General features: G+C 45.0%; 1 protein-coding gene across 1 annotated transcript in view; it reads left to right on the top strand.

Annotated features, from left to right (window-relative positions):
- Positions 1–18,378, top strand: part of LOC128879939 (nephrin-like) — a 116,023-nt gene that overhangs the window by 53,948 nt on the left and 43,697 nt on the right. The window contains exons 5-7 of the mRNA XM_054129515.1: positions 1,685–1,795; positions 7,813–8,040; positions 16,370–16,521. Coding sequence (XP_053985490.1) covers positions 1,685–1,795; positions 7,813–8,040; positions 16,370–16,521 — 491 coding nt within the window. The remainder of the gene's footprint in view (positions 1–1,684; positions 1,796–7,812; positions 8,041–16,369; positions 16,522–18,378) is intronic.

Below are 18,378 nucleotides of genomic sequence, written 5' to 3'. Positions count from 1 at the left end.
TCTTTTCCCGTCAGCTTAGCAACCGCTGGAAAACGTTCCCGATGAGACAGCCTGTATTCCCAACGCTCGATCTCTGGTTGGGAACGCGTCGATACCACTGAGACTCTACGACGGGTAAGTTTTACGGCATCTGTTTCTACGAGCACTCACCTGGGCAGGTTTTCCCATAGATTATTTCGCATGGATACGTAACGCCTGGACTGGCTAATAGGCTACTATACGAAGAAATGGTTTAAAAACTTCCAAAATTCCACGTAAATCGATAATACTTCTGCTGAAAATTGAACGTCCGAGACAAAACAATAGAAACCAAGTGGTACTTTTGCAAGAAAAAGGCTCGATTGTCGCAGGAACAATGGGCTAGACCGAGGGACAGCGCGTCTGAGGAAGGGAGGAGGGCGGTGACTCGAGGCAACGGATAAACGCGCTATAAAAGGTCGTGAATGCCGGCATTAGTGCTGCTAAACCGTCGTCCTGGGCGGTCGTGGCTTTAATCTCGGCCAAGATTACGACGTCCGTCTGTTATACGGACTGCAGAAATCGGCGAGTCTTTCGCATTCACGAGGTCTTCTCGTTGCCTTTCTGTCGACGCTGAAACGGCAATCGTTCTCGAGAGAAAGGATTCGGGAACGAGAATCCGTCGCAGACCGTATCGCCTACTCGTTTCGCGAATCGATCCACACTAGCTCGCCTTGAGATTTTATGGTCCTAGCTCGAACGAATACGATTAAGGACCTCGATTCCCGAGGGATAAACCAACCAAGCGAACGGAGAGAAGCTTGAAACGATGACGTAGCGGAAGAGCTAGATTCTGATTATTTGGCCAACGCTGGCGTCGCGAAGGGAAACGATAAACTAGACGAAAGTCTTAATACTTATCTCGTATGAAGCTTTTCCAATGGTTTCTTTGAAAATATTCAAGAAGGAGATTCAAGCGCGATTATTATTAAAACATTGATTCAGCTTGTACCACCAGTGTACGAATGATCAATAATTCCTAAACTATAGAACATCAAGATTCGTGACTCGATTCTCCAAGCAAAGAAGTTAGAGCACAACACGATGGAAGATTGGAACGCAACGGCGATAGATATTTCTAGAGCAGGTGGCGAAGAGTGCGAAGCAGGCATAACAATTGCACATGTTTCCGAATCGAGGGGTGCCTTATGCGGAATATTTTAACCTCGACTGAGGTGACGCAGCTTCGGTTATCGAGTTCGATCGAACGAGTTTTGACAGCCAGATCAGGAAAAAGGGAACCCTTTTGGCAGTGGAAAAGACCAACCGATCTTGGGATTTTTCGTTTCCGTTCGCTAGGCGAAGAGGTATTATGAGATCTTAGGTGTATGATTGCAGCTTCCATGCCGCGACAGTAGCCAAAGGCAATTTCCATACGATAAAGGTAGCTTAGGGATGAAACTCGGCCTGTTTACATTTACTCCGTCAGTATCGCAACCAAGCCAGGTGATGAAAGAGTCGAAGGAGGCAAAAGAGAGCTAGAGAGGGTGAAAAAGGAGGCCTCGAGCCGACCAAAAGCTATTTTCCTTCCATCGTCTCCGCCTCGCGCGATCGAGTTGCTTTTATTCCGTTTCCTCGTCATCGTCAGACCCCCCTGCCTTCCATCGCATCCACTTGACGTCTGGAATGTATTACGGCTCACGTATCTCCTGCTTTCTGTTCACAGTACCGCCAGCCAAGCCGATAATCTACGACGAGAAGAAGAGGGACATGAGCAAACTCCTCGAGGCCTATCCCGAAGGAGCAGACCTCTTTCTTGTTTGCGAGGTGCACGGAGGTGAGTGTCAACCCCCTTCATTGGAACCATTAACCCTCAAGTTTGCCTTTGCAACTGGGTTCATTTTTATTCATAATACATTGTAAAGAGTTACGTACACACTTTTAACAGACTGCTATAGAAAATGAACCTCCTCTAAATTCACGCTGCAAGTATCCATTCTCCTTCGTTCCATCGTTGCAGTTATGTCTGAGCGTAAATTTCCATTTCCACCCCATCGCTTTATTTATTATTTCTCCGACACCCGCATGATTTAATTGGAAGCTGGCCCGTTTCCACTGCGAAGAGTAATGGATCGCGGCTAGAAATTGCTCCTAGGCGACGAGCAGGGTGAATTATCATAAGTAGCTGCGCATCGTTTGTAGGAAGCCGACAGACAGTAGCCGCGCATCCATCACAATTCATCAAAGTCTACGGCGACAGCGTTCAGCCCCGGTTTTCCTCCTCGAGGAAGCTCGTTCGTCGACGTAGCTTCGATAGAAACGTGCGAGGATTACGTCGAGTAATAAAGAAGACCTAAATGTCCGATGGATAAATGTCCTAAACAACGTAATTAATTTAATATTCAGCGCAAAAAAAATATTTAAAAAAACGCGGAAAATAAAGCTTGGCTTCTAAATTTCGTTGTGTTATTTTACATTGGGAAACCTGTGTTTTATATTTGAAAACGATCCACGGTACTCGTGTTCGACGGTTATTTATTAACAGGCATGAATGGAATCGGTAATTTGTGGTGAAAAATCGCGCGATATCGATCGAATACACGGGTGGTTGCACGTCACGCTTAGGATAAACGGGTCGCGGTTGCGCGCAGTAATATCTGCCTCGACGTCTGGGGCGAGAGAAGATCTCCACGCATAAGCGATCGCGCGTAAATCGCGGCAGAAGAGGGTTGCAGAGGCGCAAACGTCTTTCGAATCTTACGTACCGAACGAGAAATCCTATTTCCTTGAACCGCGAGTATTCACTGGCGCGAGGCCAATTCCATTTAGAGACGGCGTTCGCGTACTCGAAAGGAAGGAAGTACGAAGTAGACGAAGTAGAAGAAGGATGAGGAGGGCGGCTCAATGGAGAAGAGGCCAGAAGAGTACAGCCACGGTTTTTCCGAGACACCATGCGGTGCTGGGTGTCGTCTCGTCTCGCGTCGCGTCGCGCGATGAATACCCTGGCCCGACGCCAATTTTAATCTTCCAAACTGGCGTTCGCGCGTCGCAAGCCACGAGTACGCCATGAATTATCCCCTTCGTCGGGTAATCATTAACCAGACCAGCTATCTTGCAGAATTTACAAAGTTCATCCCGCTATCGACGCTGACACTGAACTTTTCTACCCTTCTCGGAAACCCATGAATTCGAACCATCTTCCCCTGTTTCCTGGTTCCCTTGTTCCTCTTCGACAAAATCTCTAGTTTCACTGTCGCCTAGAAAAAGTGACGCGTAAACAAGGAAGAGGCATCGAACGATTATTTTCGCGAAATCACGACCCCCACGGCGTTAATGCTCGTCGATCGATGGAAGTCTGTACACGTTAGAACCATAAAGAAAAGACACGAGGAACAGCGAGTCGTACGTAAAACACCATTACCCCACGAATCCCCGGATGCGCACTTAGGCAAATGTCGCGGAACTATCGATGGATAATACAGTGTACGAGGTTGAGTAACGTCGGGACAATGGTCGTCGTTTAACCGATCGATCGATTGGAGACGTAATCGTAAAACTTGGTTCGAATTTTCGTGCCTTATTTTTTGTTGGGACTCCTACAATACCTATTCCGAATAATTAAATATCTAGACGAGCAATGGAATATAAATAACAAATATTGAAATTTTAAAACAAACACGAACTCAACGTGATTTATGAATAATATTAAATCGATACAAGAAGCGCGGATGCATTTTCGCAGCTCGTTGGACTGCGGCAAAGTTTCTTAAACGCTCACAACCGACATCGTTCTCACCGTGAAAATTTAAAAATGAAATCCCCACGATCGCGAAACAAACTTCCGAAATGTTTAACTTTCATTAAACGTCCGATATTACTTTGAATAATGAAATACCGTAAATTAACGGGGGAGAAACTCGGCTTCCGGTCCAACTTACTTCGGTTCAACAAGAAATTTTTCGTTTTCTCTACACGGAAAACCTCGCGCTCGGCTTCCAAGAAGATTACACGGCTTTCAACTCGCGGGCAGGTCTGACAGCCAGTTCCCAGGACGAACGATTTGTCACTTGGTGAAACGAACTTCCAAGTCGCAGTAAGTTTTTCTCCTTTGCGTGGCACAGGTAGTCGATGACTTCGCGAACGAAGGGTTTCGCGATACGTTGTCGAAACTACGAAGTAGCCGAACAAGAAGCAAAGACGGCCCGAAACTTTCGACAAATTTATATTTTCCTCTTCCCCTCGCGTTCACCCTCAAGATGGCACATTTCGTATTCACTGGAGAATCCGTACTGTCGCCTGTTTACGTGACCACCCTTCGCTCGAGAACGCGCTACATAAATTCCCAAGATAGCTTATATTTGATACGAAAGAACGCCTAACTCGCGCAGGAACTTTCTTGTTTATGTGCACGCGATTGCGACCCTTCCGATATTCATTTTCGTATATCTGTCAGGACAAGTACTCTGCTACGCGTGAAAATAAACAGCGCATTGGGGAGAACTGCTGAAACCGTTGGGATATTTTATTTGATACTTTTAAATAGATCGGTGTTTCAAAATAGATTGATAACGATCGATTGAAATTAAGGCTTCTTCTTCTTAAGGAATCTTTGAAGTAAGAGTTTGTGATCGCCGATGCGCGATCGAGGAACTTCAAATGGGGCCGAGCGTGGCGTCCATTGTGACCATGCTTTGTTACCAGCACAATGTACTGTCTTCAACCTTTTCCACGCGTCACCTTTCCCACCAACTACATTTCTCCGGCATTGTTCGTGTGTCACTCCGTAAGTAATTTTCCAGCGGACGACCGTGGTAAACTGTTTGTTTTAACGCGACAAACGGTCAATGAGAAACGCGCCGGCACACCATGCTGCATTTCTCTTTCATTGTTTGCGCGAATCTATAGCTTTTTGTTTTCCCACGGTTTTTGGATTTTTCGACGCCCTGTTGCAGAAGCACGACAAAATAAATCGAGTAATTCTACGCGTGTAAAACGTATTGGAATTTGTGGAGGAAGTCAACGAAAAACAAATAAAGAAAGACTGTTTCGCGTTAGAAGTTGAAAATGGAATCGACTAGTGAGGCCAGAATTTGAGAAATTTGGTATATAAACAGTTACAGGAAATTTCAAATTTCGTACAGAGATAGATGCGCCTTCTGTAACCGAACCAACGGGAAACAGAACCATCCAGGCTTTTATAAACGTATCGGACACCGTCGAGGACCACTAAAATTCGTTTCTTATTGTGCCTTCTCGACTGCCGCGTAACATTATTACGACCGAGTCGTATCCAGCTCGCGAACCTCGTGATATATACCTGCGCCATCCATGATACCAGCTGGAGGCTCGGAGAGCAATAAAGATCCTCTTTCTCTTTCCGCTGGTAATCCCTGTGTCCCTTACTTCCACCTTTTCTACTTCCGCCTCTCACAGAGGCAATGAAATAATTCCCTGCGACGCAAACCGGAAAGTCGAGAGCATGTGACATTCACCCTCGATTCCCCTTTCCACCCTTTCTCTGCCCCTCAACCAGAATCCACAATCCCTCGCCTCTGTCACTTTACCGCTCTCTACTCGTCGGCGTCGTTCCCTAGCTCTCTCCCGGCGCATAATTTGCTTTCCGGAATGAACGAGTTCTCGGCTTACTCGGGAAACCTGATCTACACCGAAATACAGTCGTTCGCGTGTAGGTGCATCCACGACACGCGATTCGTCCGAATTATCACACGTACAGGACCGTGACAAGGCAGAAGCAAAAGGAACTCGCGTCCCTTGGGCGACAAGTTATGGAACGTAGCTTTAAATGGACTACTTCACACTTTACCTATAATTTGTTAAGTACTTTTCTTTCTGAGAGTTGGAAAGTTGGCGCCTACCTAGACACACTCACAGTAGTAATAACCAGCAATGGTCAGACACGACATTGTAGTTGATAACTGAATGTTCAGGATCCGCTCCGAAATATTCTATATAAGCTTCAACAAAGGGCTTTAATAAAAATCGGCCAAACCCCGACGCTCGATTTGCTTGTATATTTGCACGTTCGTAGATCTATACGCCCATCATCGATCCCAGTTGTCAATTTACCACCAAGTCTATACGTGGTGAGGCGAAAATGGTGTTCGGCGAATATAAAACTAAACGAACTTTTAAACGACTAGAGATAACGACTCACGTTCAAATATAACATAAAATCCCTGCTTTTAGGCGATGGACAATTTTTACGGTCTACCATTACTTTAAACGAGTATTTATTTACCACTTATGAAAAACTGTTTATCCTTTGTTCGATGCTTTTCCAAGTAATACAAGAGGGATGCTGGTGAAATTTATGGTTCACGAGGTATAACGTTAATTCATAACGTGTTTTATAACCGCGGTAACGAACTTGACGCGAATACGTGTCGCGACACGAGAGTAATGCCGCAATCACTCTTGACCCGTCTCGCACACTATTAATGAGATTCGTTAAAAATAGGATAACGCGAGACACATTAAAGAATCTTTAGGATGTAGGTACGTATATATTTTGATTCTCGTTCATCCAAGTTATGAATAGAAATGTCTGCCGCATAGATGTATGAACCTGCAAAAGTTACAGCAAATCCACAGTCGAGGATTTCATCGATTCCGAATGGAGTTCTTTGGTCTCGTCTGCGCAAAATTTTTTGGAACGATTGATACAACCTCGTCGAATTTTACATGTAAAGGTTTATCGAAAATGTAGAATAAAATATTTTCCTACGTTCCGTGTTCGAGAACAGTGACTTGACTAGCGCGTCTGACAAATGCTGACCGTTTCTACTTCCGTTTGTATTTGGATAACAGTCTGAACCATTCATCTGACAGTAAATAGCAATGAACCATAGGTGTTCATATTCAAATTCCGCGCATTGCATCCTCGCTCGTTAAATTCATTACCTGGGGGTAAAGTCTCTAGTTAATTAGGATACGCGTCCAAAAGCAAGGAACACCGAGCGATCGACGAATTCACGCGAAACTATCGTGTGCGGTCTATCACGTTGTAGAGGCAAATGCAACTGTGTGGGTAGCCAGGATTTGCCACAATGCTCGTATTTCCATTATCGGCGATACCAGCGTCAATCCCGCTGTCAATTAAAAGTGATTCGTCGGCGCAGTCTTCGGAGACGGTATCGTGTACCCAGCGAAAGAGGATCGACAGGGAATCTCATTATTGTTCCACGAATATTCGGTACAATCACGTTTTGCGACGTCGCTAGACTCCGAAGCGACAAGTTTGCGCGAATAATTAACCCAGGGAATTAGTTGTCCGCGCAGACGGTACATTGGGACCAATAAATTGACGAGCAGGACGTCGAGCGGTTTCCATTGCGATCGCTATTGTTGCGTTCGAGTAAGACCCGTCGAGCGACGTGATTGACGACTGGCTTGCAGCCCTCGATACACATCCGTAGACACGGCAGGCGTCTCGATGCACCGAGACTACTCAGGTTGGTTCAACTGCTCGGATTGCCTTCACCAACAATCGACCTCTTTGCTACGGATAAGCGACAGAGAGCACTCCGTCAAATAGATTGCAGGAGGCCCTGCGATATTGCCCGCGGCGTGGACCATTCTTCGTCCCGTATGAAATTCGATAAACCCCGATTGTCGATAAACTTTCGAGTATACTTCACAATTTTTATCTTTTTTACAGTACAGTGTACGAGCTACTTTTTTACCTCTTTTAATATTTCCTAACGTCACGATACGAACCTGTTGTACCAAGGTGGGATACAATTGAAAATTCGCGAGAGGAGCAAGCAAGGAAACTGCGAATACATAAGTTACGTTGCCCAGGTGTTCTAAAGTGACTTGTCTGTTTCGATTCAGGTAAACCCAGGCCTCGAGTTACGTGGCTTCTGGAGTCGCAGATAATTGATGCGCAGTCGGAGGTTCGGGAGACCCAAGGGCCAGGGGGTGAAACCAACGTCGTAACCATAAGCAACGTGACGCTGAAAGGTCTCACGAGGAGCCACTACCACGCCAAATTGTTCTGCAAGGCGAGCAATACTCATTTAGCATCGCCGCCTACCACTGCCGTCATCATAGAACTTTACAGTAAGTGGGCCTATCGCTGTGGTTCTTAACCCGTTTACAAGTTCTTAAGCGTTTCGGGATTAACGCGCAATTTAGAGAAAGATACCTTCTACGTGTTGTTTAGCATTTAACTTTTTTACTAAAGAATATATTTCCGTCGTCTGACCAAACAAGACTTACATCGAGGGAGCAAATTTCAATCTTAATCCTATTATTTCCTACCTACTTGACCTCGTTAGCACATTACGTTGGGTAATGCTACACGGTTAATAGTTAAAGATTCACAGGCTTTCATTGTCGTTTCCGCGTAAGAACTTTAGTCGAGTATTGAAAGACCGGATCTCGTTTCGGGGCGTTTGCAATTAACCCCCCTACCCACACAAAAGACAGAGGATTTCAATAACGTCGTTTAATCTGTTTAAGACTGCCGTGGGTAATTTCTTCCTCCATTCAGCCATGAAAGTCTCGGTTATGCTAATGAAACTATCAATAATTAACGAAGCTAATTACCCGTGAAGCAGGGAACCACTTCGCTTGAGACTCGAACGTCTGATCCGCCTACGGAGATTTCGTTTCACGATCACCTGGTGCGTTTCCGTTCGAGCGAAGCGAATTTCATTCTTTTTCCCCTATTTTTTTTCGTACGTTTCGTACACGCGATCGCGCGTCGGATGGAAGCGACCAAAGCACTTCAGACAAGAGGAAAAAGCGTATCGAGCGGGCGTTTCACCGATTTTGAGAGTCAGGCCACTGTGGAAGCCGAAAAAAGAGACGAACTTTCGTATTTTTTTTTTTTTGTGTGTTACGCCAGCGTGAAATTTTATTTGAATATTTCCATGGAGTGTACATCTGTGGCTTTCCATACCAAAAAGAAATACCGCGTGATCTTATTTCAAACAAAAACCTTTGGACAGACGTAGACTCTCTATAGCTCGGGTACCTCGGGATTGCTAAACCCGCACTGTAGCTACAATCGGTAATCAGGCGTAGCTACAGCCCCTGCGGTACAAGGATACCACGGTAACGAACAAACGATGACTTTTCATCAAATTCAGGATCGCCATTTTCATCAGTTTTCCTGTGGCCTTCTTTCCGTTCCACGGCGAATATTAAGAGTTTCCATGGCTCGTGATTCGATTAAAAACTCTCAACGCAACGATCCCAGACGTCGGTCGATCCGGGAAATTAATATTAATAATTTCGTAAGCGCCTTGCTGGCTTCGGTACGCCCGAGATTCATCGCGGCTAGCGGGAAACTTTCATGGCGGACAAACAAGTTTAAATTAAATTGCCCGCCACGGCAAGTCTTGGTTAGCGACGGATACAGGAAGAAACCGAAGCGAGTAATTCTGGACGAAAGTGTCGGTGCTAATGCAAAAGAGCCGCCTGGGAAATACGCGCTAACTGGAAACCGCTTTTAAAGCAAGCAGAAAATATTCTCCAAAAGAGGTTCGATGTTAAAGAGAAACTTTTTCACCAACTTTCACTTTTATTCGTTTCTTTCCTTTTAATCTCCGCCTCTTTTTTTGTCTACTTTGCTGCCAAAAATGCTCTCCGTAGCATCGCGTCTACAGTCTGTCACCAGGTGCCGTCTGGTTGTTTTTTTATATAGTACGTTAAATGAGAATTTCATTAATCGTTTTGCTATACATTTAACATCAGCGACAACGGTAAATTTCATAAAGCAAGGTATGCGCTCGGTGCATTTTCCATTATCTTACATTCTCAGTCTTCCGTCCTGTCGCCAAACTTGTTCGTTTACGCTCTGGTGGTTCACCCTCGAGTAACCTTCTGTCGAGCTCTGACACCCTGTCCTCGCACGCGCGGGCTCACACGGGTCACCGAAAGCTTCCTGAACCACTCTTCGCGAACTCTCTTTCCAAAAGAAGACTTTTATCAACTTACTTTCGCAAGGCGTCTCTTTGTCAGTTGACGTTATTGATACTAGTCACGAGTGGATGTACATAACGAGTTTCTGTTAGAATGCATTCTAATTTTTTGAAATCATTATTGCTACTCTTGAAAAATACTATACAACGAATAAAACCTGAAGAAATTTTGACAACGAATAAACACTTTATCTTCGACTTGTTACTCGAAGTGTTTATCTGGGCAAGAAGTCCTCCCAACGTTAAGTGGTCAACCGCTCGAGACATTCGTTGGTAGTTTTCTCGAAATATGTACGACATCCACTCGAGGCATACCGTCCAAACAAAACATCGAAACTCATCGGTAACTTCGTGTCTCTATCCCTCGTTAATTGGGGCTGAGTTAGATGAGGCGCGTTGCGAATAATCGAAGGGCACTCCCCGTTCAACTACTTGAAAGTCTAACGAGCTGAAGGGTCGACTGGACGGCAGACGCGCGATCGCATCCTCGATCGAGTCGTTTATTTGCGCCGGACTTGAAGAACCCGTGTATAAATTTCCCGTGAATATTTGTATAAATATTTCATGATCGTTTCACGGCGAGGAACCTCGACCAGCGTGCGTCAAGGGAGTTACGGACCGTTCAAGGAGGAACTCTAACTTTCGAACAGAAAGAAGTGCTGATACTTGGACATTTTTTTCTGGCAATAAAGTACATACTTTGAACAACATTTATCATCTACTCGTAGGAAATCGCGTTTTTCCTCAAAACTTTCATCGAAAATATTTCCTAGTGTCGATAGTTTCGGAGATATTCCTGAAAAGCATTTCTAATGGTACACCTCGTACGCGAGAGGTAGTAGCGAACGTGTTGAGAAGCTTTTATCTTGATATGTATATGGCAGCGGCGGGTAGGAAAAGCTCCTTGGACGAATACGAGGTTCTCTGTCTTCCCGTTAAAAGGGTCGGCCATTTTCTTAATATTAATAACACTATCAGGAAGCTCAGATATTTAACCAGGAGAATGAATTTCTTGTTGGATGAAATTAACGAATACTTTTAAACGATATTCAAAAACAGACGGTTTTTCTTCCCAAAGTAAATTTACGCCAAGTGCAAGTCGAAGGGCGTTGACACGAAACGGGAATAACTCGTTTTGAGATTTTATCCATCGTTCCGCAGACGAGAAGAATGTTTGGTGAATTCTCGACGTGCATGGAATCCCTTCCGTCGAGTGCAAATAACCGAAAGGAAGTACGAAGGAAAAACGGCGCTAAATTAGCTCCTGCCCCATTCAACTTGGTCTTGTTGCTTTTTCGCGCGAAATACGACCGGGATCGCGACGAAACCACCCCCTCGACCGAACGTCTGTTTCTATTAATATCGCGAACTAATTGGCAGCACGAGCGACCAAGTGTACGCCGAATAATTGGACAATTCTTGGTCGATGCGCTTGAAATTCTAACGAAAGCCGATGCACGCGCAACCCCGACCGAAAGTGTAACCGGGTGAAGTGACTTTTTGCGATTTGCATCGAATATATTTGCATATTTGCATATCGGGAAAACGCGGGGACGGGAATCGGAGCCTGGATCCGAGGGACGGATACTTCTCCGTAGATTCGATTTCGCGGAAGCTCTTTTCAACCTGACATCCGCCGCGACTGATAATCCCCAACTTAATTTACTACGTACACCTGGTGTAACTAAAAATCATGCGATCTTTGTGCGTTTTTGAAGTGTAACTTCTTACACGACGTCAGATCGATTGGACGTTTACGTTAAAAATTTGTCCTCTTACATATAAACCGTCATACTACCTTAACAAGACTTTCACGACGTGAAAGGGATACCACGAATAGGAAGGAACGACCGTAAATTAGCTGGGACATTTTACTGGAACATACTCGCAGGGTGGTTCATTTTCATTAGCGCACAGGACTAGAGAAACGTGGCTCGATAAAACAACCAGGGGAGAATCTTTACGTTCCGCTAACAAAGAAATCTCATTTGACAAAAATGCGCAGCCCAACCCGACAACGTAATCGATTTCTCGCTAATTAGTAAGAATATTAATGAGCTTGCTTCCGAAAAGAATTTGCCTGAAGCTCGTTAGCCTTTCATTGCAGAGGAATCTTGGCGTTTCGAATTACGTGGTATACATACGATGCACGGTCTCGGTATTCTTGTGGAACTTTTTATTCGACTAATAAATAGTTATTTTCAAAGCGAAGGTGTCAAATATCTGCGTAATAAATAAATTTGTTTCGTCACTGATATTTTTTGTTTACGTACCCTGTGATCTGAAAATTACTGAAATTCCCGTGTCGCAGATAATGCAATTTGTACATCGTTTAAAGTTGTACACCATTTAACGAACGAACGAGTTACAAGTGGTACGAGTCGTTCGCCACTCAGACCCCCTCGCAGTAGTAACAACCACCGATGATCAGACAACGAATGAAATTTCCCGTCAACGCAACATTTTCAATTACGTTTAGAAGAACTTGAAAGACGTTTATTTTACGAGAAAGGCTGCTTCCCAGTAAAATATTATACGTAAGTATATCGTAATCTTCGAATTCGTTTACATTTATCGAACCTTGAATAACTCGTGACACGCGAGGAATGTGATTTATGTTCCAAATGGCGGCAGTTGAAATCGTGTTCGAATAGGTTTACCGGGCGTTTGGGAAAAATCAAAATTCACTTTTCCGACAATGTTTACACCGGGACGAGCGTGTAAAGAACGCGACGCGAGCAGGAACAAAATTCCGCAAAATTTGTGGAACATCGGGGTCGCAAATGGCGTAACGATTCTCGAAAGTGCCATCGCTGTGACAAGCAAGAACGGAAGGCTTTAAACCACTCTCGAGACGACTGAACCTCCTGGAAACTTGGTCCCTGGTAACGGAACACGTGACGAGCAAATAATAAGAAAGATACATCGATGCGAAAAGGGATAGTCAAAAGCCAAATATAATTGGGGTTATGGGTCGACTCATCGATTTCTTTAAACAGCGAGCGAGAAACGGTTAACAGCAGCATTCTTGATGAGAACATAACGATACGAGCTGCGGCTTTGCCAAATTATAGCAATAATATCACTTAGAATCGTGCCCGGTCTCAGCGAAATTTCACTTAAGTCGACGATTTGCAAGATCGTCGCATTCGGACCGTTCCGTAATGTTCGCTCGTTCCAGGACTAACCGACTTAATCTACAAACGAGCCATTTAAACTTCTCTGTGATTACTTTTTCCCTCTATTCCGTCCCCGTTTTGCTACTTCTGTCCTCGTTCTTTCAACGTCTGGTCCCGCTTTTTTCGCTCGCTGTCATAATTGTCACATAATTGCAAATACTAAGTTATTAATACCTTTTTGATCTAGTACAAAAATGAGGAAACAGAACAATCTCCCTCTGGATACATTTTGCGGTGTGCCCTTTGTACTTTCTTTGTTCTCTAATTCTCATACGTATATTTTTAACCTTTTACTACATTTACGTATAAATTCAATTGAAGCATTTGCTCTTCAAGGGGCTCGGATTATCTGTATGCGAACATCTCGTCCAGAATTGAGTGCTTTCAGAAACCAAAAAAAATTAACGGCTTCATTCGGGCTTTTCATACGTAAATACGCTCCAACACATTGATACGAGGAAATGTGTGTAACCGACGCATGAAAAAATACCGTATCCCCGTCCTCGACCCGATTTCAAACGCGTTTTTCTTCACCTGATGTCACTGAGCAATACAAAGGTCCTCCGATGAATTTATAGCCCGAATTAGGGGAAACGCAGGCAGCACGACGTCGCGAGAGCAAGCGGCAAGAAAAATGTAAATATTATCTGGCGGCTAAAGCGAGGACGTTAAAACCAGAGTCAACCTAGTCGTTTTCCCCGCGGCCCCGTCAGCAAGCGACATGAATTTTGATTTACAAATTAAATTTCATCTTCGCCCAACCCCCGGAGTTCCGTCGACGGTAATTTTCCGGCTGTTTTTGTTTTTACTCGCGTTCCCTACGACTTCTAATTACGCGGACGTTTTTTTTTCTTGCGGCACGCTGCCACGCTGCGTCGCTCCACTTTTTCCCCGTCCCGTTTCCATCCCCCAGCCGACCCTTATCGATCTCAATTTTTCCACTCCTCCGTTTTCGAAAACTTTTGCCCTAGTCGACGATAACGGAGAGATGTAGCGACGTGGAACAAGCACGAGACATCGTCGAACGCGAATCGAAACTTTTCCAATCGACGAGATGATTATCCGTACGGGTTACGGTTTCTTCCAGAGACTCCCTCCCTCACCGCCACCAAGATCGATTTACGCATCGCGTGTTTTACATGTTTTATCAGCTTTCAAGTTGGAGTAATCGGTTCCAATTCGAAGTTTGCGATCCTTCTGATTTCTCGTATAACAGGCTTGATAGCATCATTACGGACAGGTTCGATAGTATCTACCACCGTAGAATTAATTTCGATTATTTTACGAAATTTGCCTTTTGAGAGAGAAGCGCAATGTCTCTCCAGACACTTGAGCGTTTTTGCGTTTGTTAGCGGGCAGGGAAGGGAAGCGAAGGGAAAAACGACGCGAGTAATCGGCAAGAGTCTTTGTTTCATTTCCGGCGTGATGCGCGAAACGAGGAAACTTTTTGTTTGGACAACGAACGGGACCGCTATCCCGAAACACGCGAAACTGTCAGGATCAGTAAGTGCATCAGAATTGTTGGACACAGGAGTGGGAGCAAAACAAAAAAGTTCTCCGAAGCGTAGTCTGGTTCTGACACACTTTTCAACCAGCCAGACGCCGCGACCCGCTGCATAACGTATAGTTCGTTTCTCCTTTTTTCACCCGTATTTTGTTCACCGCGTAGCTGAAGGAAAATTTCGTCCACGGAATTGCCTGGCGCGCTGGAAATCGCATAATCAAATTTCGCGTTTCGCAGAGTACGAGATAATCGTGTTTACGCCAACTCGATCCACTCGGTGTACAAAGTCACGAGTTTAATTACAACCAGCAAGTGCAGCATCGACGACGCGTTCAACGAATCCGCGAACGTCATTCGATTCATTCGCAGAGTCGTGCGCTTAAACTTTCTTGGCATGACAGGCCGTATAGTAACAACACGGTGCGTTTGTACTGACCTCTACTTTACGAAACGAATCAACTATCAAAATCGATTCCAGCATTAACGAAGAAGAGAGATACGTAAAAGCCCGCCAGAGTTCAGAGTCAATTTCAACTTCTCGAATGGAATAACCAGAGTAAATCTCGCGAATCGCGAGAAGTAAAAACTATATCGAAGCGCGCATTCGCGCGACCCCCTTTCGGGGCATGGCTCGTCACGGTGAAAGAAATGACTACGGTTATTCAAGTGGTCCAACCCGTGAAGTCACCTGGCACGGCAAATTTACGTCTGAACAAAGTTTCCCCGGGTCTTGCACGGATCAGTGGAAAGTTGGGAATCTTTCGCCGCGGTACTGCGAGGCTCGGTTCGCCCCTTCATTATATTTATCTCTGTCGACTGAAGTCGAAGAAGTCGCGGGAGCGATCAGAATCTTTCTAAAGACGGAACGAACCGTGGCCTCGTAACGAGCCCGACGAGAAACTTTTCTGCCGAGCGGCCGTCGAAGGAGAATATCCTCGAGGAAGCTAGAGTCTCGCGATCGTTAATCGACCCGCTTAAAAGATTCAACCCAACCTACGGTCTCGCTCTCTCCCTCTAGTCGCGGAGTTGCAGGGAACCGGAAACGCGTAGACACGAAGTAACGGACGCTTTAACAGCCGCGAACAATAGCGGATGATTACAGGCCGGTAACGAGGAATGGTTGCGCCGTCGACGCTTTGCGTCAGCGGACGGTTTCCGAGCGTACGGACCGAGCGGAACGTTTAATTAATACTCGGTTATTTTCCCGTTGGCCAGACGCGTGCCCGCAATCTCGTCATCCAATTAATAACGAGTCACTCCCAGTGAAAGGCTACTGTCAACGTGACTTGCTGTGGAATTCTCCGCCACGGTGAGCTCGGATCCTTCTTTGGAACGAGCCTACCCAGACACCGACAACTTTTCGCCTAGAGATAAAGGACCGTGTTCGATTCATGAGAGAAGTGTAAATGTACATACTTTAACCACGGAAATTTTTACGTAAAATTCAGTTCTCCAAAATTAATTCTATACCAGTTCTCCAGAATTTGTACGAAGCACTTCCTAAAATTTGTATACATTTTTGAAAGTGCTTTCAGTAAATCTCTAAGTCTTCGATTTCCAGAATTTCCTTGAAATTTCTGCCAGTTCCTCGGAACTCTGTTCCCGCACGCCTTTACATTATTTTCAAACGCCTTTTACGCCGCGAGCGTCGAGCAAAAGGGTGACGTAAAATAAATTTCGCGATTTAGCCGACTAGAAGCGGCTTTTTCCTCGGTCGCTTTGGACCGTCACCGTAAAGCAATCCTTTGATCGATGCATCTGTCGATATCTGCTTCCAGTGAAGCCGCTGAAAGTCGAAATTATGGGAAAGGGCAAGATCCTATCGGCGGGGAAGAAGTACGAGACTAGGTGTCAGAGCACGGGATCAAAGCCGCCGGCAGTTTTAACCTGGTGGAAAGCTTCGAAGCAGCTCAAGAGGACGATCAAAAACGTGAGTAAAGAGCAAATAGCAATCTTTGCCCCAAATCATCCCGACAGAAATCGAACGAATCGAGTCGAACCTCGTCCTTAATTAAATTCTATCCGTCTGTATGTATCCACGCGTAAAAATCAGGCATGTCACATGAAATCCACACTCGCCCTGTTCCATCTCTCGAGTCTTTTTTTCGGATGTCCCAAGTTCTAATCCAGTCCACCTTACGAGCAATACTTCTCCGCCCCAAAATCGTCGTGGAAGTTGAGCCCCATGGATCAAACGCGTAACGAAGACAGCGGGGAAAAGCTCGTTCGATCCGCGCCCAAGCACTTCCGGCAAGATAAAGGGACTCCGCGAGCCGTTGTTCCGATAAAATTAGCCCTGGGTCCCCACGGATAAGCGGCTACGATATTGGGGCTACTAAGTGGATTTCGGACGGAAACTGTAACGACATCGCGTCGTTGTGTCGCGTATGCATGATTGATGGATGGAGAAATTGAAACGTCGAGGCGCCCACCTAAATTGTTCGGTAATATAACGTGTCATTTTCAAGGATGCTTTGAATACATTATCGCGCAAAATTTAAATTTAATATCAATATTTATCAATTAACCCTTCGCTGGCTGTACTCAACGTATGCAACATTTCGATGCGCTCGTTATTAAAATTTTCCGAGGACTGCGAGACTAATAATTTTTCTGTCTACGAATATACGTCGAGTTCTGAAAAGTCTAAAAACGCACTTATTTCAACGTCTTTGCAATATTTTAATTCGCGCTCGTTTAGCTGCTATTTATCGAATCTATTTGCTTATACGACAAGCAACAGTTATTACTGAAAATATCTGGCGAGTTGGTCGGTCCGCCGCACCGCTTTTCCGTGCAACTTTTCCGATTGCGAGTTGAATCCGGTCGGGAACTTTCGGACCCTGCGGAGCGAGGTAAACTCTAAACTCCGAAAGCCCAACGTAATCCTCGTCACGGGCGCACTTGTTCGTAGAAAGTGGCAAACAGTTGGACGAGGAACGTAATTGATGCTTAGGAGAATCGAGCGTTTCAGTAGGTCTTGGAGTAAAGAATGGATAGGTGCGCTCGTTGGTGCGCTCTAAAAATCACGAGCCGCGCTTACACGTCGACTAAATACGAGAAGAGCGGCACAAAGGGGTAGAAAGAAAGGGGAGAAAAAATACGCGCACCACAATGCGGCAAACCTGCTGTGCCAACGACACGGGTCCTCGTAACTCCTGTCGTGTTTTCCGTTTCTTACGAGTCACAGGAAGGGGGCTGAAACATCGATCCTTTTAGTATTTTCGACAAATTCGTGGTTTCGAAAGCATCCCTTCGAAGTCTATCCAAAAATTATCCGATACTCGAAATAGAATTTGCTCGAGTCTGGTCGGGGTCGACGAGGAGGCGCCCCAAAGCTGAAAAACGTGTAAAAATCGTGGAAGCTCGTTTGTTGTTGCTGGTATTGTTTGTCGTTTTTATTCTAAACAAAAAAATAAAAATAAACGTTTGCCATTGCTCGACGGAAAGAATAAATATTTTCTCTGGTCAATATCGTTCACGGACGTTACGAATGATTAATTTCTTATTTAAACGCGTAAATAACTGCGCGAGGATGAATAATCGTAATCAAAATTTCCATCCGGTTGGAAGGAGATACTGCGTATAATTAATGCATTTTATGTAGCATCGGTATCGTTTGCAATTTCACGCGCCGGCCAATGTTACAATGGTTCTCTCACGGATGACCGTTCGCTGCTGATTTATCCTGGTTCCAATCAGATACCGAACGGAATACATTATATTTTTAATCAGTCCGCCGCATTCCCGGATCGATGACAGATGAAAACGAGATTCCGAACTCGCC

This window comes from Hylaeus volcanicus, chromosome 7 (genome assembly GCF_026283585.1).
Source record: "Hylaeus volcanicus isolate JK05 chromosome 7, UHH_iyHylVolc1.0_haploid, whole genome shotgun sequence".
Classification (NCBI taxonomy): domain Eukaryota; kingdom Metazoa; phylum Arthropoda; class Insecta; order Hymenoptera; family Colletidae; genus Hylaeus; species Hylaeus volcanicus.
This window is presented reverse-complemented; position numbering and strand designations above follow the sequence as displayed.